Genomic DNA, 25,111 nt, shown 5'->3' on the forward strand with positions numbered 1-25,111 from the left:
ACCTATTTAGAATAGATTACAATATCGATAAAAAAAAGTGGTCATGGTGGAATGAATTAAGTGAGGAAAAATTATTGGGATGTACACAAACAATGTATAATTTTTCACTTTCCTGTGAATTTTAGTGAATTTCTAGTCAAGACTTACAATCTTATTTCTAGCCGTAAAAATCGTATTCATGTTATTTTGGGGATAAAATACTATGCAAAAGCAGATTGTGTGAAATTCTAATGATCTTTTTTTTTTCTTACATAGTAAGAAGTAAGGCCAAGTTAGTAAGGCCAAAAGTTAGTTGTTTTACTTGCATTTTTAGCTTATATACCATCAGAGACATCATTCAGCCTTGTATCTTTAAAGACTGTAATAATAATTTAGTAAAAAGTAAAAAAAAAAGAAAGAAAAAAGCTCAATAATCACACTAGTTCATTAGTAATATTGATTCCCAATGTTTGTTTCATGTCAACACCAACCCATTTAATAATAATACTAATAATAATTGAATAATAATTAACATATTATAAGATCTTGCAGTATTAAGTCACCGAACTCTTTCCAAACATTGGAACTTTGTTCTATATAAAAAGTACTTATAGCTTTTTACTTAGATATTCTGTAGTTTGATTTCTGTTTATCATGTTGAATATTTTTCAGTGTTAATAATGTTTTATGTTGCAATAGGTTTAAGTATTTTTAAAAGTAATGACTTTGCTTGTCTTGTAACTACTTTATGAGCATGTATGCATGATCTTGATTTTAATAGTAGGATTATGAATAATGGGAATAATATGAATGTGTTTATTCCTTAAATAATGCTTATTTAAGACATTTTTCTTCTTCTCTAAAACCTAGATGTATTTTTTATATTCAGACTGTTAGATTTTGCAGGGTGGTCTGCTTATAATTACACAATCTGCTCAGCTCATTTTGTAAGACTTGATTGTCATTGTACTGGCCTGTTGTCAGCTTTCGACACCGAGACTTTGATGCTTAAGGTGTCTGCTAGATGTCTGTGCTGTGTCAGTCCCTGCAGGTGCAAATCAAGGATTATGATTGTACATAGCCGTATAGTATATTCTGTGTATTAAGAAGTGGGGTGAACTGGGGTGAAGAGGAAAAAGAAAGCGGAAGGTAAAACAAAAAAATGAAGTATAATACAACAAAGAAGACTGCAGTACACTGAACCCACTGTCATGTTCACGGACCCAGTTTTTGCTTTTGTAGCATTATCATGTTGTAAGTAGCTATTTAAAGGGTAAATCGAAGCCACAATGGGATGCTCGGCAGCAATAGTCATTCAAAGTCTAAGGCATTTAGATGGTGTTTGATTGGTATTGGGTGTGAACCAACACCACCGATAGCCTCACTCATAAAGACAGGTTGTGTCCATCAATTCATGCTTTGGATTGCAAATTCTGACCTTACCAGCAAACATCAAGATTCAAACCAGGTGACATTTTTCCAAGCTTCAGCTGGTCCAGGTTGGTCAAGCCTCAGATTCTTGTTCTTGGCTCGCAGGACTGGACCTGATATGGTTATAGGATGTTGTAAACTTTCTTCCTTAGATTTAAGCAGCTTTGGCCCTGGGTGCAGTGGATCCTGGGAATCGTCTCAACAAAGTACACTGCAGCCTGGCTCACTCACTTTAAACCAACAAGGGCGAAATATAAAAGTGACATATTCGAGTCTGTGTCAGGGAAACAGAAAAGGTCTTAAAGGCGCTTCCTAGCAATACAGACAGGCCCCATCACAGAGTGCTATAATACACAATGTCTGGAGGCTCTCTGAATCAATAAAGATTCCTAGCCAGAGGTGCCTCAAGTCAAATTGCTGAGGTGGAGGTTGCTAGGAGACCAAAGGTACCCAGCTGGAGCTGTGACTAAGCCATTGGGGGAGTGTGTATGTGTGTCTGTGTGTATATTGGGGGTGTAGGAACAATAGGATTCGGTCCCAGCTGTGCAGCAGTGGGAAGAGAGCTGCAGGGCAACAACGGGGGGCGCGGGGCAACAATAGCTGGTCTCTCATATTTACTTTGTTCTCCAGAGGTCGTAACTCCCTCTCTCACTCGCTTAGCTCCAGCGCTCTCCATCATCACCATCTCGAAAAGACGGGTAAGGGCGAGAAAGGCAAACTTCCCCTCCAGACAAACAAAACCTCTGTCTCTTTCAACGAAAAGAGAAAGCAAGAAGGTCAAACTCAGCCACTCTCCCACATATATGGCATGTTTGCGTTTGTGCAATGCGAGTGTTTAAAAAGAACTTCAGGAGGGCAGCAAAAAGTGAAGAGGAATGTTTCATTAGACTAAGCAGACCACTCGGTTGTCAAATCACTATAGTATTGTAAACTTAGGCAACAGAGAATGTAAATTGAACAAAAAATATCACCTGCTTCTGTTTACACAAGTATCATGTCATTTCTTGCCAGTTCAAAGGAATCATTAGTGAAAGCAAACCTATAAAAAGCTTTATTTTCCGTCTAAAAGCTCTGTTCCCACTGTAGAACAGATTAGCAGTAATGCTGTGAGTATATTAGCACAATAAAAACAGGTCAAACTTGTGGTATATGCAAGCTATAGATGTCTTTGCAGTAATAAAGCCTAACCGCTATGAACCTTGTCTTATACACACACACCTTCTATGTACATCAATATAATAATTACACGTTCTCCTCCTTTCCTTCTGGCTAGGAATTTCACAATCAAGCACTCTATAAAAAAAAAAGCGAGGGATGAAAAGTTGCGGTGGGGAAACCACTTTCGAGGGCAGCGTTGGATTGCGTACAAGGCTCATTATGTTTACTAGGTTTTTACATGGTCTTAACTAAGATTTTTTTGGCCACCACTATTTTAAGTACAAGAAGCCGGGCATCCCTTAGTGGTGCTGCAGAAATGAAGACAGACGTGCCCTCTTTTCGTAACTGACTTCCTTTATGATCGCAGACCCCCTTTTTCTCATTTTGAAGACCATTAGGCAGGTTTCTTATTTTTGGCAGGGGGTTGGAAATGACAGTTGAATGGGAATAAGGGTTGTCACGGTTAATGAACTCCTGGAGCAGCAACGATTGGGAGGGTAATTTCAAGCCCTAAGGCCGAAAAGCAGTTCCTGAACTCTAGCAACATTTAGCTCAAAAAAGAGGTAATGAAGCTTGGTGTCAGAAATGCACTTATTTGCAGTGCTCTATCCAGGCATGGGGATGGAAGTCTATGTTTTTTTTCATTTTTTATTATTATTTATTTTTTTTTATTTATGGCTTTAAAAACATTTGTTTTGCTTATTCCATAAAAATCCCAAATCCCATGCTAAAACAAACCCAGGCTATTATCTAAAAAAGTCTATAATCTATAAAGTTTTATAATTAGACTATAAAGTCTATAATTATCTATAAATCTAAAAAAATTTTTTATGTTTATCACAGATTGCTTAAAGAACAAAAAATATCTATATTGGTTCTAATATATTTGAATTGCAATAAATAATAAATGGCAGTCTGCTCATATAAGGACTGTGTTAAAAACAACTGACTGATAACTGCTCCAATACTTTATGCCTTTTTGTTTGTATTTGCAGGCACAATAACATATCTGAAGCTTCAGGCAAAACGACCTTGGCTAATGTATACAACGTCATGGTTTCCTTGAGGGTTCATTTGTAACCAAGGATAGACAAAGTAGAAGTGCTGATGTACTACAGCACCCCAAACTTTCAGGGTTCCTTTAACTGCTGCTGCAACTGATCCAAATGATTTTCAGAAGGTTTACCATTTAAATATTTAATATAATATTCCCTTTATACCACAGTGATTTCCGAAATGTATTACTTTATTCATAAATAAAGCAAGATTCAAGTGAATCAATCAACAAGTTTCAATTCGAGAGTTTTACCACAACTGACTTCTTGAAGTCCTTTCTAATGCCAGTTTACCTTATTTGCAAGTGGCCATCCACTGAGTTTAGAATGGCAAACCTCATAAACCCTAGTGTTTGATTTTACAGTAAAAGCCCTGTGTGAAGATTCTGTCCATTTCTGTGTGTGTGGGTGAAGGCACATATTTATGTGTATAAGTGTGTGTGTGTGTGTGTGTGTGTGTGTGTGTGTGTGTGTGTGTGGGGGGGGGGGGGGGGGGGGGGGCTAAGCAAAGGTAAAACAGCTCATTTTATGGCCTGACAGCTTAACTGGATGCCAACACTGTGCGGCCTGGGCAGCACAGGGACCCTCTCGGGTTGTGTGTCATCTCAGAAGGCTTTCCAAGAGGAAGTAACTGCCAGAGCAAGAGTGCATGAAATTAAAGCCCACAACCACTAAATTGTGGGTGGGGGGTAAGTGGTGGAGTTGGGACAAAGACTAATAAAGTTAGAGACTATAGGACATCATAGAGGCATAGGGCTGTAAAATGAGATACATGAAATACACCATGCCCGGAACATCACTTCTTATTGACTACACGTTAACGTAGATATCATTGTTTTTCGAGAAGGTTTGGGATGATAAACAAAATATAGGTTTTAACAGAGAAATGAGTGTAATGTACAAGGCTTTTCCTACAAATGGTCAAGTCAAAAGAACATGACATGGATTCCATTTGAGAGGGTCTTGGACTTTGAATCTATGGAAGTCCAGCATCTGTTTTGTCTCTAGTGTCTGGGCTGTTTTATTGCATGCCAACATCCGGTTGATTTCTTTAGGACTTCTGTTCATCATGTCCATGTGACCCCTTTTAGGTTTCTAAATTGTGTGCTAACTGCTTTTTTTATTTATTAAACCCTACAGGTTAGAAAGAGGTCAAACTGAATGGTCATTGCAGGGATTACTTGAACTTCATTGAAAACCCATTGATATATATTTGAGATGCAGAGGAAACATCACTTAACTTGAGGTTTGTATAAAGCAGGTCAACCAAAAATGTGGAATTTAAACAAACAAACAAAAAAAATTAATAAAAAGGATAGAAAACTACTAGACATGCTAAAAAGTTCTCGGGCCTTGAGGACATCTTTTTCTAGCCCCATCAATATGGCTCAGTGAGAAAGGCAATTTTACCCTTCAGGACAGTTGACATTGCTGTGTAGACATAGGTGTTTACTGAGAAAATAGCAATGCCTAGGAGTTGGCAAGACTTCCATTAAGGCTTCCTGGTGGACGTCTTGTTTGGGCTTCAAGCACACATTAACCACTCCACCTCGAAGCATCTCCATGCAAACAGAGCTCCAGGCAGACACAAGGTTGGCCATTTCATCTAGAGGCCACTGACATGAATGAGAATGACATTTCAACCAGGGGGCAAAAGGTGACAGATCAGAATGGAGATTACCGCTTTCCTTTCGCTTCGGCTGTTTGTATGGTTCCGCCCCCATTCCATAGTGGGAATCCTGCCTGCGTACTCTGTGACACAATAGAAACCTCCACTGAATTCTGTGCATGAAGAATTACCTGGTCTTATTTCATAATCCAAAAATGGTAACACGGTAGCTTGCAAGCCCCAGCATGACATGTTGAAAAAAAAGAGCACTAAGAAAATGGGCCATTCTGTCAAAGGAAGAAAAAAAAAAACATTAAAAAGGAAATGGGTCTCAAAATGGGTCTCTCTGTCGGGTTGGAAGCTTGTGTATGGGACGGGGGGGTGGGTAGTATGCAGGAGCGAGTCAGGGAACGACAATTCAGGAATGCCTTTGTTACTCTGTGCTAATATTTGTGCATGGATTTAGCTTTTTTTCTTTCCTTTCTGCACTTGCTTTTCGTAAAAAAAAAAAAAAGCAATGAAAAGACACATTGCTGAGTTACCTAGCAGCATGGGGCCATTGGGATAAGAGGATGAGGGAGAGAAAGAGTAGAAGTTCTCATAGACAAATATGTTTTATTTAGAGTAATATGCATATTATGTTAAATATGAGACCCTATCATTCATAAAGGGTGGAGGGCGTTCAAGGGGGGGTTCAAGGCTTACTAAAGTCGCCCGAGAGAAAGCGAGAGAAAGTGAGAGTCATACAATAAGCTCTCCTCTAAGACTTTGATAAACTATATGACCAAAAGTATGTGGATGTCACTTATATGCACATGTTTTTACATGTTCTACTTCTGAGTTAACCCAATTTTTGGCTGCTAGAATGACCTCCACTCTTCTTGGTGGACTTTCCACTGGATTATGGTGGGTAAAAGTTCCACATTCAGCCCCTTTCTCAAGTCAGGAACTGATGCTAGATGTAATCAGTGTTCCAGTTCATTCAAAGGTGTTCAGTGGAGATGGGGGCAGGGCTCTAAACAGGTCACTTGAGTTCCTCTATGTCAGCTTGGAAAAACCATGCCTTTGCTTATACCGTCTAATGGAGCAATTTGGGGCTTTTTAGTTTCAGTCAAGGAAAACTGTGATGTTACAACATACAAATATATCCTAAACAATCATTTGTGGCCAAGTATGGTGAAAGTCCCCATATTGGTGTGTGCGTCGAAACTCTTGCCTTTATAGTGTAAAGAGGGCTTAAAGAATTCTAGGGTCCATTGCCAGATCTGTCACTGCTAAATGTGCTGAGAAACAATTACAACATCTCACCAACAGCTAAAATCCAGACACATGGCACCAACATGCTAACAGACAAAGCAAGAGCGAGCCTGTATTTTAAAGCCAATTGCCTGAACATCCAAAGCCATTCCTGGGCTCTGAACTGCAGTCCCAGTCATTAAAATCACCCACAAAGGCTTTTTATTTCCCCCACAGTGTCATGTTTCTTTTAATGAGGCAAACAGGGCTGTTGTGGCTGATGTTCCTTACAACACAACAATAAACACAATGCTTATTTCCACAACACGGTCAATGGCAATACGGTCCTGATGTTCATGTGTTAAATCATTACAGCAAATACAGAACTTTTTATATATATATATATATATATATATATATATATATATATATATATATATATATATATATATATATATTTTTTTTTTTTTTTTTTTTTTTTTTTTGATAATAGACTATTTTAATGCTATTAAATTCTATTCTAATCAGTAGACAAAGCATAATCTAAATCTCAGCTCATGCTTCATTTCATTTTCGCATCAGGAAAACCAGCAGCAACCTCCATACAGCTGTCTTCCAGCTGCCATAAATTAGCCAAGTTATAATCACTTTCATCATGCATTAAAAGCCAAATGCCACTCGTGCGTATAATTCCAATAAACTTATGAGCCAAATGTGTGGCATGATATAATTATTCTGTTTTTAAACCTCTAAATGTTTTCTTTTTAAAATATGAAGCATTTTATATATAGCTGAATAATCTCCCTAGCATCACACAGCATGGATACAGGCAAATATGTACGTACACTGACCAGGCATAACATTATGACATATGAATGCCTGATTATCTATTCAACATGGCACCTGTTAGTGGGCAGATATATTAGGCAGCACGTGAACATTTTGTCCTCAAATTTGACGTGTTAGAAGCAGGAAAAATGTGCGATCGTTAGATTTGAGCGAGTTTGACAAATTGTGACGTCTAGGGTCAAAGCATCTCCAAAACAGAACAGTGGTGAACCGGCTACAGGGTCATTGGTGGCCGAGGCTCACTGATGCACGTGGGGATCGAAGGCTGGTCCGTGTGTTACACACAACAGGGATCTCTACCATCTTTGTCTTTGTTTCGCTAGATCTCAGCGGCTCTTTCCTGGCCTGCGATATTGTGCAAGCTCAGGAAACGTGGACAAGGGCAAGGAGCAGACTCAGTGTCCCAAAGTGTCCTGTTTTCAGAGCAAGGTGCCAGCGCCTGCCAAGAGTAATGCAATACAGTAGATTTCCTTTCTTTCTCTCTCTCACTTTCCGGCTAGACCAAAATTCCTTGGCCTAGTTACTCCAAACACAAGGTAGATCCCGACTCCAAATATTTAAGGACAGTGGTCCTCTGGCTGTAATTAAAAATGCTGTGGCATGTCATCTCGCTTTTCTGCGCCCGAAGCCTCAAAGCAGCATGGGGAAACGGGATCATGGGAACAAAGGGCCGTCGGAACTTGTTCTCTCTCTTTCGATCGCTTTCTCTCTTTAAGTCTTTGCCCTCTCTTTGACTCCCAGATGAAGTGTTTGAGCAGAGGAAAGGGGGGAAAAAAAGCAGGGATTTATCCTGATGATTCACAATTGTTACACACTCCATGAGGTTGTTAATAATACGTTTGCTAACTCATGAAGTAAATATGTCAACTGTGACTCAAAGGGATAAACTCTTTTATGTATGCAAATCCGTGTTGAGACGAGCCATGCCATGGAAGGAAATCCTCACACATGGGTCTGGGTCCCAAGAAGAATAAAGTCAAAGGAAGTCTCAATAAAAAAAATCATAGACACCTACAAGTGCAGATCCTCAAAAGAAAAAAACCCTCTCGACACCGCAATGCAAACCTACTGGGACCTGCTCTGATTTAAGACGTTTATTTATGCACAAAGAAGCTTCGGAAGCTGCCATCCAATTCTCTGTGCAGATAAGCTTCTGAGTGACGGAAAAACCTAGAGTTTATTTCGCTATGCCCCAGCAATCCTCATTCCTATCTCTACATTCCAATGCATAATCTTTGCAGCAGTAAAAATGTGCTTTGCTATATAAAGTGCAGTTAGTCAAAAAATACAAAATAAATAACAGGAAGACAGATATAATGGTGCATCTAGTTATATATATGTATATTGGATATTTGATGCACGGTTTGATTAGTATGCTTCAAATTTAAAATAGTCAGAATAAAAGCATAAAATGTAAAGCAATCTAGATGTAGATTTTGAAATAATCTCGATGATTTCTGATGATCTAAGAACATATCTGGTCAGGTTTTCCAGTCTGTTGATACGCAGCTTACAAATAGACTTATATGGAGTATATATTTTTGTGGCTATAATTATTCCCTCCACTCTTCTGGGAAGATGTTCCACTCAATTTTGGAGTTTGCCTATGGATATTTGTCCTCAATTAGACAAAGCAAAGTGGAAGTGATATAAGGTGAGAAGGTCTGGGATGCAGTCAGTGTTCTAATTCATCCCACAGGTGTTCAATAGGGTTAAAGTCAGTGCTCTATAGTAGACCACTCAGGATCCTACACTCCAAACCATGGAAAGCGTATGTTAATGCCGCTGGCTTTGTGCACTGAAGCATTGTCATGGTGGAACAGGTTCGGGTCTCCCAGTTCAAGTGGACGGAAAATTTCATGCTACAACATCCAAAGACAATCCTTTACAATTGTGTGCCACTAATGTAAAAAAAAAGTCAGGTCTCACAATAAATATTGTCCATATAGCGTATACATCTTTATACGCACTAACAATCTGCAGTGCAAAAACATTTGAACTGTTATAAAGACTGCTTTATGTTTAAGGAACTCCATAAATTGTATATTCAAACTTTTACATTCATATCAGAAGATCGGGTTTTCCAAGAAAGGAATAAAAGAAAGGAATTTGCAGTGACAGTTCAGCATGTGTATTTAAATGGCATCTAATGACACATATTTCATCACTCGGCACACACACACACACGCAGACACACACACACACACACGGTCATTATGGATTAAAAAAAAATAAAAATAAATAAAAAAGAGTTTGAAAATCTGAACAGACCAGAGCTTGAGCCTCAATTCAAGAATGTGTCCTGTAGGCAAACATCTATTTGAGAGAACATCATGAAAAAGATTAGGTATTGATTCACAACCACAAACTCTCTAGAAGCAAAGCGTAACATCTACAATTAGGGAATAATTACATCTTAATTAAGAACAATTTTGAGACTGACTTCATCTATTTATTTATTTTTTATCCACTGTGTTACAGCTGCATGATTCAATAAACACAAGTAAGACTTTTATGAGGTCTTATTGAGGAAGTTATGAGATTTTCTTTTTATTATTAGAGAAGGCCTGATCTTATGAACTGCCTTTTGGCAAAACATAATAAATAGATTTAATCCTGTTTAAATTAAAATTATAAAAAAAATGCCAAAGAAATATTGTACAATAAAAGCAATTATAGACTCCAAAATATTAATTGTGATCTTCACTTTTTGTGGCCTGTTTTATTAAGTGCATAATAAACAGACAAGCTTTATTTGTTACAATGCAAAAAATACTGATGATTGGTGAGATCGAGCGAGCGAGCGAGAAAGAGAAGTATATAGAGAGTAAAAGGGAACAGGAATTCTGGAAAAGCAGTTTAATAAAGCATAAGCTTAAATAAAAGCTTGGTTTACTCCCCCAAACTGTACTATCTCCATCTCTTTTCAGCATTTTCATCTCTTTTCAGTATTCACTTGCAGACTCTGCGTCCCTGAGTGCTCGATGGTCCTTGAAACACTCTTGAAACACATTCTTAAACTGCAAATCGGAATTTGACTGACCCTCCAGCGACTAGTCTGCTCGGCTCAAATCAGATTTGGAGCGAGCTTTCTGTGACATCTCCGATGGTGGCACCACAGCTGCTTTCTACCAGCCAAAGGGCTCTGTCACATATTTCTGTGTCGCCTGCAGAGGTCTGACTCGGCCAAGATTGACCGACCTTTGCCAGGCATGGCTGCGGGTTTTCTGCAAGGAGATGAGTGGACGCCAAATAGCCTCATAAACGAGCAAGGAGGTTCTGGACACGCCTCAACCCATTGTGTCATCTTTATCACGCCTGACCCAAAACCAAATACCCAGGGCCCCCCCATCTCTTTGGCGACGTAAGCGGGGCTGCGCCGTTGCCTAGCAACCAAGAACAATGAGTCCCTGGGAAAGCACACTGCTTATGCAAAAGGGCAGTCTTTTCACTCTGCTCAGCAGAGAGGTGGCAAGGGGCACTAAGAGAGTAAGTAGGAGAGGGAGACAGAAGAACAAGAGCGGGCTAATGGGAAGATTTCCAGGCCATATTCTCTGATATATCATCTGCATGCATATATATATATATATATATATATATATATATATATATATATATATATATATATATATATATATATATATATATATATATATATATATATAGGCAGTCTAAAAAAAATTATTAGACTTTTGATGTTGATTTCAAAGATATAAATCCCATTTTTAGCTTCATATTTCTGTTTTATTTTGTATTATTCCTTTAAAAGTGAGGGGATCATTACTTGTTGCTGTCTCTTGGTAATCTTGATTCAATTTGTTTAGCTAAAGACCTTTCAACAAGTCCTATTGCACAAATGAAAACATCAACAAGTTCTGCTTGATTTTGGCTTTGGAGACAAACTAAAGCAGCCAGGGTCTCCAGATGCCACAAGTGCTTATTAATACCAATGCGCCAAGCTGCGTGTGAATACAGTCAATTTATTTCCGATGTGACAGAGTTGCTTGAAGAGAAATCCACATCACTTTGGAACTCTTGGGGTTTGTCAGCTCGATTCCAGAGCATCAAAATGCAGTGAATGTTCAGAAACAGGAAAATACACTAGCTGATAGGTAAAATGACTCAAGCATGATAAATAACAAAAAAATGATTTTAATGATTACGTAATTGAGACCCTTGGCATTTGGGAAGTTTCCAGCTAATCAAAATACACTGGATACCTGGGATTCAAAGTGAGAAAGCGATGGAAGACACAATGAAATAGATAAGATAGTACACACCATAGGAGTTGCCTGAAATAAGGTGTCTAATAACATTTTTATGTCGAAATATTTCCCTATGCATTTGTAATGTCTGTCCATTGTAAAAAAAATAATAATAATACATACTTAGCATCAGCTAGATGGTGAGAAAAGTTGATTGTAGGGGCCAATTAATGTGCCTCTTCCTCGATGCTAAGTCCTGCTCAGATGAACAGCCCGAGCCGTGTTTGTTTAGACATCGGCTTTACGGTTTATTGACACATTCAGTTAACGCCAAGGGAAGTGAATGACAACTCTTTCAGTGGACGTCTCACACATAGCGACATCCTTGCCAAATCATTTAACTTTCCCCTCTCGGAAAGTGCAATCTTAAGAGAGTGTCTGCCTGTTTCTTGTGCCCTGTTCCCTCCATCAGTCTAAAAAAAAAACAAAGTAAGCAGCCAAGTGACAGCCTAAGCGACCTGAATGGTTCTAAGCGACAAACACTTCTTTCGCAGCAGGATGAAAATCAAAGATCAAATGAGACTTGAAAACGAATCTAAAAGACTATCATCCAAGCATCCTACTTTTCAGTGTGATTCTGTCACCTTATCGAAATTTTGAACAATACTTATTCATGACCCTACAAATTCTTACACACAGTTCAGTGGTTAAAAGCAGCTACTTTACAGCCTATCAATAATAAGTGAGGTATATTTCATTCTTAAAGCCTATTCTGCAGTCAACTAGCGGTTCTAAGTCATCATTATAAGCCTCCAGCCAACACTTCCTCAAATAGGAATTCCTACTCGGAAACTCACCAGGATTTTTTTTTTTCCCATTTTGTAGCTTGAATGTATGGAGGTTACAAATTATGTTATTCCTCAGTATATTATGCCACTCAGCCCTTAGCATTTTCAAGTATAATCCAAATGTTACAGCAGGGGTCACCAACCTTTTTGAAACTGAGAGCTACTTCTTGGGTACCGATTAATGTGAAGGGCTACCAGTTTGATATACACAGTTTGATCTGAAATAACAAATTTGCTCAATTTACTTTTTATTATATGTCATTATTAATAATTAATGATATTCATCTATGTGAAGACACTGATCATGTTAATGATTTCTCATAATAATGATCAACAATGATTTAACAAAGTAGGAAACAGCTAATTTTTTAAAAAGGCCTTTGGGCACCATGTTGGTGACCCCTGTGTTACAGGATAGAAAAAAACAATGGCCAAATTCAAAGCAGCATTAAAATCTTGCTCTTTTGATTCAACTGGCGTTCCTCTAGTTATATCCTGTTCATATGATTATACAACCTCTTTAAGGGTGAGAACTGGAAACAATAGTGGGTAATTATTTTTATCAAAATAGATGAATTTTCTTAATTTTCGAAATTCGATTGACCAACCAAAACCAATATGAGTACAATGTAACTGGTCTATTTTTAGTTATTGATTTTTTTTTTTGTCAAATTCAGTTTAGACATGCAAAAAAAAAAAAAAAAAAAAAATTACTCTGAAACCTCTCAGTCTGTATATAGGGGGCTGTGCCTGCACATGGCTACTGCTTCCTGTCTTTACAACTGACCCATAGGGGAGTTTCTATGATAGGATTAACTGACTATACCATAAAGGATCAAGGCACAAAAGTGTAAGCATACGTTATGTTTTGAATAGAACCCACAAAGGTTCCTCCCCATGTTGTCTGGGTAAACAGTAAAAAGGCCAAGGAAATCTATTCTTCCACTGTTAATGTTATTTTTTTTCCCTCAAAAAAAGGGTATTGGGAGGGTCAGGATTTCCCAGCCTACGTAGCAGCATGTTGAAGCCTGCCTGTGTCGTCCCTCTCCTTCCCCTACTGGGAGGAAAATGGGATCAGAGACTTACACCTCGTCCTTGCAGGTTGACAGATATACTGTCAGCTTTAACGTCTTGGTTTGCAATTAGTAGCTACACAAACTAGCGAAACAAAATTTAACAATAGCAAGACCAGCAGAGTTATAGCTGCATACATACATGCCAAAATGTCTGGAATGATCATGAAGGTTTTAGAAGCTTTCTATGGATTGTCTGTCAGCGTGATTTATTGCACCGAATATATTAATTTATTTTAAGAAGTTTGTTCTAAAAATGGCACATTCATCAAGTTACTTTGGCTCCCATGTGTTTCCATTCTATTTAATCCCTGCTGTTATGACAAGATCAAATATACAGTAAACATGGGAAACGTTTCGGTGTATATTTAATATAATTAAGCCTAAATATCATAAAAAACAAATTGCATTTCAAGCAGACCTGCCAGACATAACGAATGTACTGGACTGAGAAAATAACTTTGAATCTTATTGGCATATCTCCCATAACAGTGGTTTTCTTAAAACATTGGAATCCCAATGGACAAACACTATCAAATAGAAACTGTACTGTGAGAGCACAAAAAGCTCCTTGTCAAAGCCACTGTAAGAGCACAAAAGGCTTCTAGAAACATTTTCAATAATTCATCATAGATGCTTATATTTATTTGCCAGTACGCTGTAAACCGACCATAACATAAAAGGCACCACAGTCTTGGCTGATTGGAACCAGAACAAGGCTTCAGTTATTTAAACTGGACTGCAAAATCCGTTTTGACTGCTATAGGATTCACCCGCACTCCATGAGAGCCTCCCAAATAGTTCTTCAATTAGTGCTATGGGGCTGTTAACTGAGATTCCAATTACAATATCTCATTTAGCCAATAGCTGATTGAATAAAAAAAGTTAAATCATTATCATGGACCAACATTTGGCATTCAAGTACAGATAGGCAGTGGAATGTTGGAGCACTTATCAAATCCTTCTCTCCACCACATGCTATTGACTCACCAATCCCAAAAGAAAGCACCCAGGTGGTAGAATGACCTTCCCCTGGCTGTCTGAACAACTAAGTCACTTGTGATCAAAAGCTGAAGACCAGTTTCTTCACTAAACATTTAAATAATAGAACGGTTTTTAAAGAGAAGCACTTACACTGCTGTACATTTTGTATGGTTTCACAGTATTTTAGACCCTGACCTGTTTGTAGTATGAGAGGCATTCAGGTCAAACTGGGACTTTTAATTGTACAGGTATAAAAATGAATGCTAGCGTGGCGGTTCTACATGCAGTAGTAAGTGGCGCACATGTCACTGGCCAGTCCAGAGACTGTTAATCAAGATGGCAGACAACAGAGTTAGTGAATTTAAACAGTGTGTGGTGTTGAAGTTTCTTGTAAACAGAGGAGGAAAACCCGACTTTGGGCACAGTACGGTTATGAGACGCTAAGCTGCAATAAGACATTTGAATGGTGTAAACGTTTCAAGATGGCCGTACGTCTGTCAGTGACGATCCCGCTCGTGGTGGTCCCCCGATGATGAAGTAAAGCAGGCTGTCCTAAGATGGTTCAGATGTACTGACTAAACTTTCTATGCTGAATCTTTTAAGGCATTATTTCAGTGCAGGGATAAGTGTATAAATGTAGCAGGGGAGAAGGTCGAAAAATAATTGCCGTTTCCACTCCTTTATTATCTCAAAAATCCCTGTTTGACTTGAAGGATGAAAATTGTATGTGCTTAATAGAGATTAAACACATTTCTGAAAACCATTTGGGATAAAGCTGTGTGCCACATGCTGTAATTGCAATGACAAGCTAAAGGGTGGTAGACCTAGGGAATAAGTTGGGAACAGGGCCAAAAAATAAGGGCTAGAGTTATTGCATAGGTGGGACATTTGAACAGTTTCCTGCTATAGGACTCTTGAAGACCTGAGGCTTTCAAAGTCAAGAAAAGTTTAACAATTTACAGAGAAGCTTGAGGCCAAAACAGCAGCCGGAGAATAAACAAGAAAAAGAAGTTCGATTCAAGTTCCCAAGAAGCTTTGAAACAGTCCAATTTAATCACAAAACATGACGGCATAAGCCAACATAGCACTTTTCTTGGTCTATTGCTCTTTCTATCTACAAGTCTTTACTCATCTCCTGCTCTCCTCTTTGGTGTTTAGGCTTGTGTACACCAGTCGCCTGGGAATGAAGGGAGGAGGTGTTGACAGAACTCAGTAGCACAGATTAGTGTAGGCTAACACTAGCCTGCTTGACGCTGGCACTCTGTGTGTGTGTGGGCTTTATTTTCCCCTTACGGTTTGCTTATATATAAACGACTGACGGTGAGGAACAAAACAGGGAGCGGGAGAAGTGACTTCTTTGCACGAATCGCTTAGACATATTGCTTTTTCAGTCGACTAGTCGTACTCCTTTGAGCATCTCTCCTCTCCAGTTCAAACAACATGAAGCCACATGCTACCCACCATATAAATGAATGGGCATACCATATTACCGGTATATAGTTTAAGGTAGGGGGGAGGATGAGGCTTTTGTTGACTTCCTGTAAAAAATTTTTTACAGAGGACCTGCAAAATCCAAGCTCCCATTCATCTAAAGTGAAGGAACAGCAAATAGCTTGTGAAAATGCAGGATACTAGAAGTGTAAACCAATCGACTGAGAACAAGTCAGTCACTATAAAACATGTTATTGCTGGCTGCTGCCTCATAATTCCAGCCAGCACCAAAGGCTGGTGGGTTTAGACAGGAACTGAGGGGCTTAGCACCATTAAACAGTGCTGCATCCGACTTTTTCAATCCGGATACTGCTACAGCATCGTACAGTCGCCTTCAAAAAATGATTCGTTTATAGTCCGATTTCTATGTGTATCTATACATAATCTACCAAATCATAATATCCAACCCAATTCCTAAAATATGTGTTCAATAAAACACTTATGGTGAGCAGAAGAAGAGGGTGAGCTATGCTTTAAAGATATTCCAAAGCTTCCTAGCCTCCAGACTGATCAAGTATGCTGAAGTCCTCTGGGAACAGGCAATGAAGCACAGTTCTTGATACCCGCTGATTGAAAGGCTTGATGTTCAAGGCATTAATCATGAATATTTAACATGCCCTATCCATCCTCTGAATTATCAATGAGCGAGAAATACAGAATTGCTCGTATAGAGAAACAGACCCAATCCTCCGTTCCACTTTTCACTTTATTTAAATACTTTAGAGGACCGTGTGGTTTCTAAATTACCTGTTTGGTTTCCGCTTACTTCAGATGGTTTTATGGTGTTTCTGTTACTTGCATAACACCGCACAGCCCATAAAAACACTGACAACTCGTAAAATCCACTTTTACCACCAGAGAAAGGCAAAGGGACAGAGTGCTGATCGGTTGCTGAAAGCAAACAGGCAGTTATAAATGACCTAATGGCGGATTACTGTGTATCACTTCACAAGATAAGATTCAGATAACATGGCATTTATTTAACGTCAGGAAGAATCTAAATTTAAGACATGGTACAAAATGATTCAGCATTTTTAACATTTGAATTCAAAATAATCAATTCTCCCAACTGTTTTAAATGTCCATTTCCATGCAAAAAAGTTTTGCCTCAGAGAGAATGCCTTCATTTTGGTCCAATCAGTCACTATCACTATTATTAAATTCTACAAAAGGGCAACCAAAATTACTACTGTAGAATTTACGAGGGGGTCTAAAAAAGTTTGGAGGTTAGTTTTGCAACACGGTAACAGATGGCAGCACAAGGCTGCACGCACAGTCACAGGGAGCACCAAACTTCATAAGTCAATGTATTCTTCTTCTTTCGGCTTCTTCCATTAGGGGTCGCCACAGCGGATCATCTGTCTCCATACCCCCCCATCCTCTACATTTGACCCTTTCAATCCAACTACCTGCATGTCTTCCTTCACCACATCCATAAACCTTCTCCTTGGTCTTCTCTTTTCCTCCTTCCTGGTGGCTTCATCCTCAGCATTCTCTTACTGATATACCCCATGTCCCTCCTCTGCACATGTCCAAATTATCTCAATCTCGCCTCCATACAATCTCGCCTCCAAAACGTCCTACATGTGCTGTCCCTCATAAGTCAGTGTGCCAAACAATATCATACTCAGTTTATTAAGAGCTGTGCAACTGGTGCTAATCTTGACCACGTGAGTGCCCTGGCTCCAAGCTCTCCTCACACGTAAGTTTCTCGCCAGAAACAACATGATCTCACTTCAGCACCCACACTACTCCCTAGATTCGGCTCGTTCGCCCACTTCCCGAAAATGAAGATTGAGTTTAAAGGTCGCCGTTTTAATACCACTGCAAAGATTCAGTGCAAATTTTAAAGGTGATTGTGTGTAAACGTAGATAATGAAGTATTTAAAAAAATTAAGCAATAATGTTTCAAATTCACCGCACTAAAAATGTTAGAATTCTACATCCAAAGAAACATAGCGATAAGTCCCATCGTTCAACCCAGTTATAAAGTTATAGACAGAAAGCAACAGGTTTCAGCAACTTTGTTCCTATAAGCATCTGGAAGGTTGATGCTTTGTGAAAAGCCTATGCAAATTGAAGCATCCCAGTAAGAGTCATAAAGCAAGCGGACCCTGCTTGCCACCTTCACACACACACCAGCTTTCTCCAAACCAGATGCCGTTGCCAGAAGGCACCCACCAAGTTTGCTTTGACCCCTCCTCCTTAAACTCTCTCAGGCCCTTGGTTTTGCTGTACTCACAGTATGAATGCACTAATTACAGGCACGGCACAGGTAGATTACAGGGACCACAGTCTTTCTTTCCTAGCATGGGGGGCAGTGAGTGAGAGGAGAATGGGGCAGCAGCAGGTTGTTAACCATAATGGATGCCACCCATTCTTGCTTGTTATTGTTCCACTAAGTCAGTCCTGATACTCGTCATTTTCCCAAGGTCTTGTTAAGTACGCCTGCGCAACCTCCAAAAGAAATAGATCATCAAATTTGTCACTAAGCCTTGTTCCAATGGTCAACGGATGGGTTTTTTTTGTCTGTTTTTTATTGTAGCAAAAGGCAACCAAATAGTCATCTTGCTTATTAGGTTAGCTCTTGAATTTATCTTTGTAAAGTAAAATCAACTTGATCAGTTTAGACCTGTGCAAAATCATTTCATTCGCTTCCAAAATGACATATTAGTGCTCAAGAATTAAAGATGACTTTTCCCTCCAACAAAGAATTACACAGCTTTTAGAAAGAAAAAGGCATTAGCTAGCCACCTTTTCAATGAGCGCAGAAAGCAAATTGGCTACGGCTGACCTCTGGCCAGCATCAATGACTTGGAGCCACTGTTTGTGCCAGTACAAAATTTAGCGTGCATCCAAGAGAACGAATGGGGCCAATTAATGCTACAAGAAAATATCTGGGTTAACATACCACCTAAGGCTAATAATTTTACATTAAACCCACTTGTTAATGCCATTAAAAGAAAATAAACCTAACAAGTCCCAGTGAGAGCTCCAAGCAAGTGCAAATGTTCCTCTGGGAACAAAGAAACATTTTACCAGTATTTAAATTAAGAAAGGCAGTTCTGTAATTTTACTCTTGCTGCCCTTTGGAGGAGAGAAGACCATGTTACAGATGTCAAATGACTTTAAGGTTTAGAGGCACTAAGGAAACCTTTAAAACTTGATGCCCGATTTCTGCCATACTGCCACTCAAAAACAATTAAATCTGCCATCATTGTTTTTCAAATACCTCTCTATTTGTAATGCCTGAAATAGAAATCATTCCTGTTAAAAAACTGAGGATGAGACAATAAATGATTCAGTGTAATTTGCCCATGAAGTAGTTTCCCCCAAGGAAGAAGTCAATAAATCAAGGTTGAGGTTGGGGTAAATTGTTCAAACAGCTGTTTCTCTTGCCAGAGGCTGAAGTTTAATACTTGCCTTAAAACATAAATGTTGGAATGATGTGAACAGAGTATTTAAGGTTTTGGCTTTAGACAGTCCGACTGTGCGTACGTGTCTTTGGGGGAACAGAGGTCCGGGAAGGGAAATGGTTTTACCTGGTCTCAATAGGAGATCATTCCCACCACTGGTTACAGGTAACATGAACTCAAATGATCAGCAGAAAGGACAGTTTAGACCAATTACGTGCAGAAACAGTACAGGCATTCAGACTTCAATAAAGACTTAAAAAAACTTGTGGTTTTCTACCCTGAGAAAAAGGTGGGGGTGGGTGGGTTTGGGTAGTAGGGGGCATTTTTTTGATTGCGAGTTTTCCTTGCAGAAAAAAAAAACAGAGAAACTGCCTGTCCAAGCTACCAGAAGCAAAGGTTTATTCTCAGCAAAGTTTTGCTTCCCCCTGCAAACCCCAAACATTTCCTATCAAAGACAACATTCATAAGAATAAAGAATAAAATGCGCTCAACCTTTTCAACCTTCTCGGCCGATTCAACATTTCTCACAGGACAGAACTCACAGGCGCACATGCAACGGATTTTTAAGAATCATATCTGCCTCGAATTTCTCTCATAAATGCAACTATCTAACATTACTAAAGGCCTTCGCCTTCACAAATAACATGTCGGCTTAACCGACGCTGCTAAAAAATGTCAAGCTATTGTATAAATATGTTTAAAAGGCATAAATAAAACCACAGCCAGTCTGAAGAACATTATAGATAATACAAATGGAAATGTCAGAAGACTCACAGTCGTGACAATGCAGCATTCTTCTGGAACAGTAGCTCTGGCAGCTGGTAGAGTTGGTTCCTATTTAGACGTCTAACGGAGACAAAAAAAAAAAACATTACTACAGTAAACAAGAACACAATTGGAGTAGGGATTATCTGATGTACAAGGCAGCTGGTTAAAATTAGGCAAACATCCTTAAAATTTGGATAAGTGAAAAACAAACATCAGCATCAACTGACCAGCATAATTAATGAAACCAAAAGAGACCGATTGAAACTAATTACCAAATGAGACCACAGAGTTTAAGTGCTTACAGTTGAAGGAAAAGGCAACAACACATGTGACTGAAAGCCAATCATTTTTGAGGACTATTATAAAGATCAGATGATGGAGGTTTTTTTTTTACACTTCACATGTTGCACATTAAAAGGAACAGCTGTCCAGCTGCAGTTTCAATGGCATACCACATGACATGCACAGAACAGCAGTGCAGTTGTGATGTGGCTCCTCCGTTTTGACGCTGACTACATGCTGAACCCACTATTCCCCCTTTTTCTAAATGGGAGGGTTTTTTTTGTAGCTTTTCAAATAAGAGAGACTGGCAAATGTGTTTAGTATCATGTAAGCCTAAGCCGTTTTTTTCTCTACACATTCTTGGTCAGGTTCCTGGTTGGCTAGTAAATCTAGCCAGCAACCTCAGTACACTTGTTTGGTTTTGCTTAGCTTCTTTTTTTCTCTCTTGGAAGAGATTCTATTAACAATACTTAGCTTAAAGCTGTTCCCGGTATTAAGCTTAATATTTATTAGGCTATTAGTTATTCGTTAATTATTTAGGAATTTCAGAACACTTACAGTCTTTCCAGTTCTTTCATATCATCAAATGCCCCCCGCTCAATGGCTCCAATCTGGTTCTCCATGAGCTGCCTGTGGAGAGAAGTTACAGTTGGTGATGGAGATATTTGGCATAGGTTCAGTGGACGGGGACAGAGTGCTCTTCAGGTATATTTTGGGGGTGGTAGACCTGTTTGTGGAAGGAAATTAGAGGCGGTGGAATCTTGGCAAATAAGGGGGAATTTGAGGGAGTCTATCCAGAACAGCAGTGTAGGGAAAGATGCAAGGGATTGCTGGGAGACTGTGGTGGCAGTGTCTGGTCAGCAGACATTGGCTGGTGTGGTCTGAGATGGCGGTGGGGCATGAACCATGGAGGCTTGAAGCTTTAGGATGTGTAGGCCACCGGCAAACTCTGTGGCTGTGCGCTCCTAAACTGAAGCTACTTATTCAAAATAGGTTGGGTAAGCCCTCAGAACCACAGATATCATTTGAACCCTCAACGATGTGCATAAACAGACTCGCCACAGGGACTGCAAGAAACACTAGCATGTAAAATATTTGATTATTTATTTATTCACTAATTTATTTATTTAAACATCGATTCCTTTGGAAGTGGCGCAGTCTAAAACCTTAGGAGAGATGCAGACTGGCTTTGAGGAACCAGAAGACTTGTTCATTAAAATAAGCTTCCGTGGAACTGCCAGTTCCCCCTGAGAACATGGAACAAGATCGAATCAATTTTATTTACCATTCGCCTAGGTTAAAACATAATTGAGACATGAAAAACAAAAGAGTAAACAAAGACACAGGAGATCATCTTGTTTTCCAAAAGTGGTGTGTGTTGCTTTTGCGACAAATAAATCAAAATATAAGAAAAACATGCTGTGGCGGTTTCTGTGTATGCGAGTGTACTACAAACAACGCCAGAATGACTCGACTTTAACCTCAAGAATCAGGAGGAATGAATTTCTCCCCAGACACTAACCATTGCCGGACATGGTTTTAAGATGTAGGCAAGGATTCTTTGTTTTCCTTAAAGTGTGTGAGACTCGTGACTGTAAGCATAAACCGTTTTTTCCTGTAAGCACCGTCTTAACCAAGGGCAAAGGTTCATGCCCCCATTTTCACATTGAGGCAGTCAAGTCCCAAGGGTAAGAAATGGGCGCGTACACCCCCATGCTTCTGCCTCTACGTTAATCATGTTAACAACCCGCCTGGAACTACAGGAGCCATAGGGAGGCCTTCAAGCTCCTTGGGGATACTGGTGTGTGTTTCATTGGGTGGGGGTGGTGGTGTTTGGAGACGTTAACAGGGATACTTGTAGAAAGTTGTTTCCATCTTGCACGTTTCTCCTTCTAAGAGGGTATATATGTATTGGGTATAGACTTTGAAATATAGAAATACAACAATGTCTGATGTCAAAATGAATTAAAAAGCCATTAAAAAAAAAACACCTCAGGTGATCTCTTACTTACAGGACACGAAGGTATTTGAGTCCACTAAAATCATTTTTGTTGACACGGGTGAAGTTATTCCCATTCAGTTCCCTGCAAAAGAAAGAAAAAATAAAATATTAATGAATTTGCCCTCCACTGGGACATTTCTATTGAAGTTGCGGTACATGATGGAATCAGTAAACTGAGATATGCCACTTGTGACCAAGATCATGTTACATGAGAAACAAACATTTCTCAAGGCAATGAAGCGCATTCGCAGTGACACGAGCCTGCATATGCTTAAAATAGTTCTGCCTGCAGTAGAACATTTAGTCAAAATCGATCATAAGGAAGACCTAGAGTAAATAATCAAATCTTATTAACGTCTTTGTCCCTGTGTCTGTCTCATGTGGCAGATTCAAGCATTTACAGTATAGAGAATATTTTCTATTTAGAAAAAAAAATATGTCCATCTATAAGTGTATTTAAAAATTTTAAAAAAAGCAAAACTGTGAGTTCACCCAACATCATCGCCATAAACTAGGTGTGTAGCCTAACTGATTAATGATGTGATGCACCATTGAGTTTTTATGTGTCTCTATAACATACTTGCATCAATCCTACACTTGCTACTGTGTAAACAGGAAAAATGGGATGAAAATATAACTTTAGAATGTCAAGTCATTCATATTTAACAGTGTTAAGGATTATAGGATCTATAGGATCTGTTTCTTTACTGATCATGCAAAACCGCAACAACAAATGGGGCACTTGTCTTCGCATAAGAATCAGAGCATCTGTTTTTTTATTGCTTCTGCATTGGGTTGTGTGTAATTTTTTTATCAGGCATTTTTTACACTGAACTGAATTCAATATCAAACAACGACATTATCACAGACAAAAATTAGTTTTTTCAATCTGGGCTTTTGGTCCACACTGCGTGTCACTCATACATTATACGGACAGAAGCTTATGAACGCCTGACCAAAAGATCTGTTTTTGTTTTTTAAACATCCTATTTAACATTTAGTCTCTATTTGTTCTTATAATAACCTCCACTTTTTTGAAAAGATGTTCCACTAGATTTCAGGGTGTACATGTGGAGATTTGTGCTCATTTAACTATAAGGGTGTAGGTGAGGAGACCTGCGGTGAAGTCAGCGTTTTTCAATTCATCCCAAATGTGTTCGCTAAGGTTGAGGTCAGAGCTCTATAGCAACTCCACTTCAAATCCTTTCACTTAGATCCTCCCATCAGCTTTTACATCTACTAAGGACTAAGTACAATGACAGAGGTGATCGAACTTTGGCTGTGGCTACTCCTAAGATGTGGAACAATTAGCCTTTTAATGTAAGTTCAGCCTCAAATCTGGCTACTTTTACATTTTTGTTAAAAACTAAAGAATGATTTTCAGTTATTTTCTTTTTTTTTAATTTCTTGACTGATACTTGGTTGTGAATGCTCTATTTGTTTTAACAGCTCGTTATAAAAGGCGTTACTGTATATAAATCAACTCTGACTCGATTTTGATTGGAAATCATGCAAACTGTATCTTCATACATCTGATACACTTGTGTCCCTCCAATTTTGTGATAACAATTTGGGGAAGAACCACAAATGGCTGTCTGGTGTCTCAACCCTTTTGTCCGAGAGGTTTATTGGACAAAAACGAAGAGCCTATCCAGACATCACTGCTTACAGTAGCAATTTTGTTAAAAGCATTAAGACAATAAGCTATCAACTATCCGCTTAATATCAGCTCAAAGCACTCTATAGGAGAGGGTCTTTTTATTGCTGACTAGCCTGTCACTCTTATGTTTTTTATATTCAAAATATTATAAGCTGTGTTTTGACTAAAAATGGTTCATACAAATTGTTTGCTTAAGTCAAAATATGTTAATAAACATTTTTTTTAACTAATGCTCCCTCTGGGGTAATTCCATTGGACCCAACCTTTTATTTCGTCCCAATTCATGACAAAAGAAAGAAAAATGTGCGCTGCTATTGTGCATCGGTGACCTTTCAACTGTCGACACTCCTAAACGTTAAAGCAGCTGTGGGACTTGGCTCTGAGCCGCTGCGCTCTGGATGCCAGGTATACACACACATTGCTCTGTTATTGTGCCATGATGAGACCTGGGGAGGTTTGAGTTAATTCTGTAGCAACCAGGCCACCACTCTATAAATGGGCAACTCACATGCATGCAGACATACAAAAAAAGTCTTCTTTATTTGTGGATCCAAATTTGACTTCTCTTCGTCCATTATAATGACCACTCTTGGGACATCGCTAGAGAGAGCAAACCAGAGAGCAAGAGGTCATTGCAGACAGATGGTCTGTGTACACAGGTGCATGGATATAGGGAAATAAATAATGGAGTGGGACTCATTAGCTGCAGCCTGATATACACATGTGCTGTTTATTGCTGGGCACTTAATCCAACTTTTCTCATGGATTCTCAAATATAAATCTACTGGGTGGCCCCCTGTACCGGAACCTTGGAGACTGAGGGCCTTGTGCGAGAGAATGGAGACTTAGCAAAACACAACCAATCACCCTTAATCATGCTAACTGCATTCACCATCTGCCTGCAAATTGTGTTACTTGTCGACTAGCAAAGTGACAAAAGACTAGTGCAAACCTACACACAAACGACCTCATTTAAATCCAAAAGAGGACCAAAATCACTTGAGTGTAGACTCTGTAGGTTTGTAAAGATCTGGTAGTCTAAATCTACTGAATCTGTAAAACAGC

General features: G+C 39.0%; 1 protein-coding gene across 4 annotated transcripts in view; it reads right to left on the minus strand.

Annotated features, from left to right (window-relative positions):
- slit1a (slit homolog 1a) overlaps positions 1-25,111 on the minus strand; it is a 90,863-nt gene that overhangs the window by 56,020 nt on the left and 9,732 nt on the right. For all 4 annotated transcript variants that reach the window (XM_083532687.1, XM_083532685.1, XM_083532686.1 and 1 more), the window contains exons 2-4: positions 22,397-22,468; positions 20,943-21,014; positions 20,109-20,180 (exon numbers count right to left, since the gene is read on the minus strand). In XM_083532687.1, the coding sequence (XP_083388813.1) occupies positions 20,109-20,180; positions 20,943-21,014; positions 22,397-22,468 (216 nt within the window). The remainder of the gene's footprint in view (positions 1-20,108; positions 20,181-20,942; positions 21,015-22,396; positions 22,469-25,111) is intronic.

This window comes from Silurus aristotelis (assembly GCF_946808225.1).
Source record: "Silurus aristotelis genome assembly, chromosome: 27".
Classification (NCBI taxonomy): Eukaryota; Metazoa; Chordata; class Actinopteri; order Siluriformes; family Siluridae; genus Silurus; species Silurus aristotelis.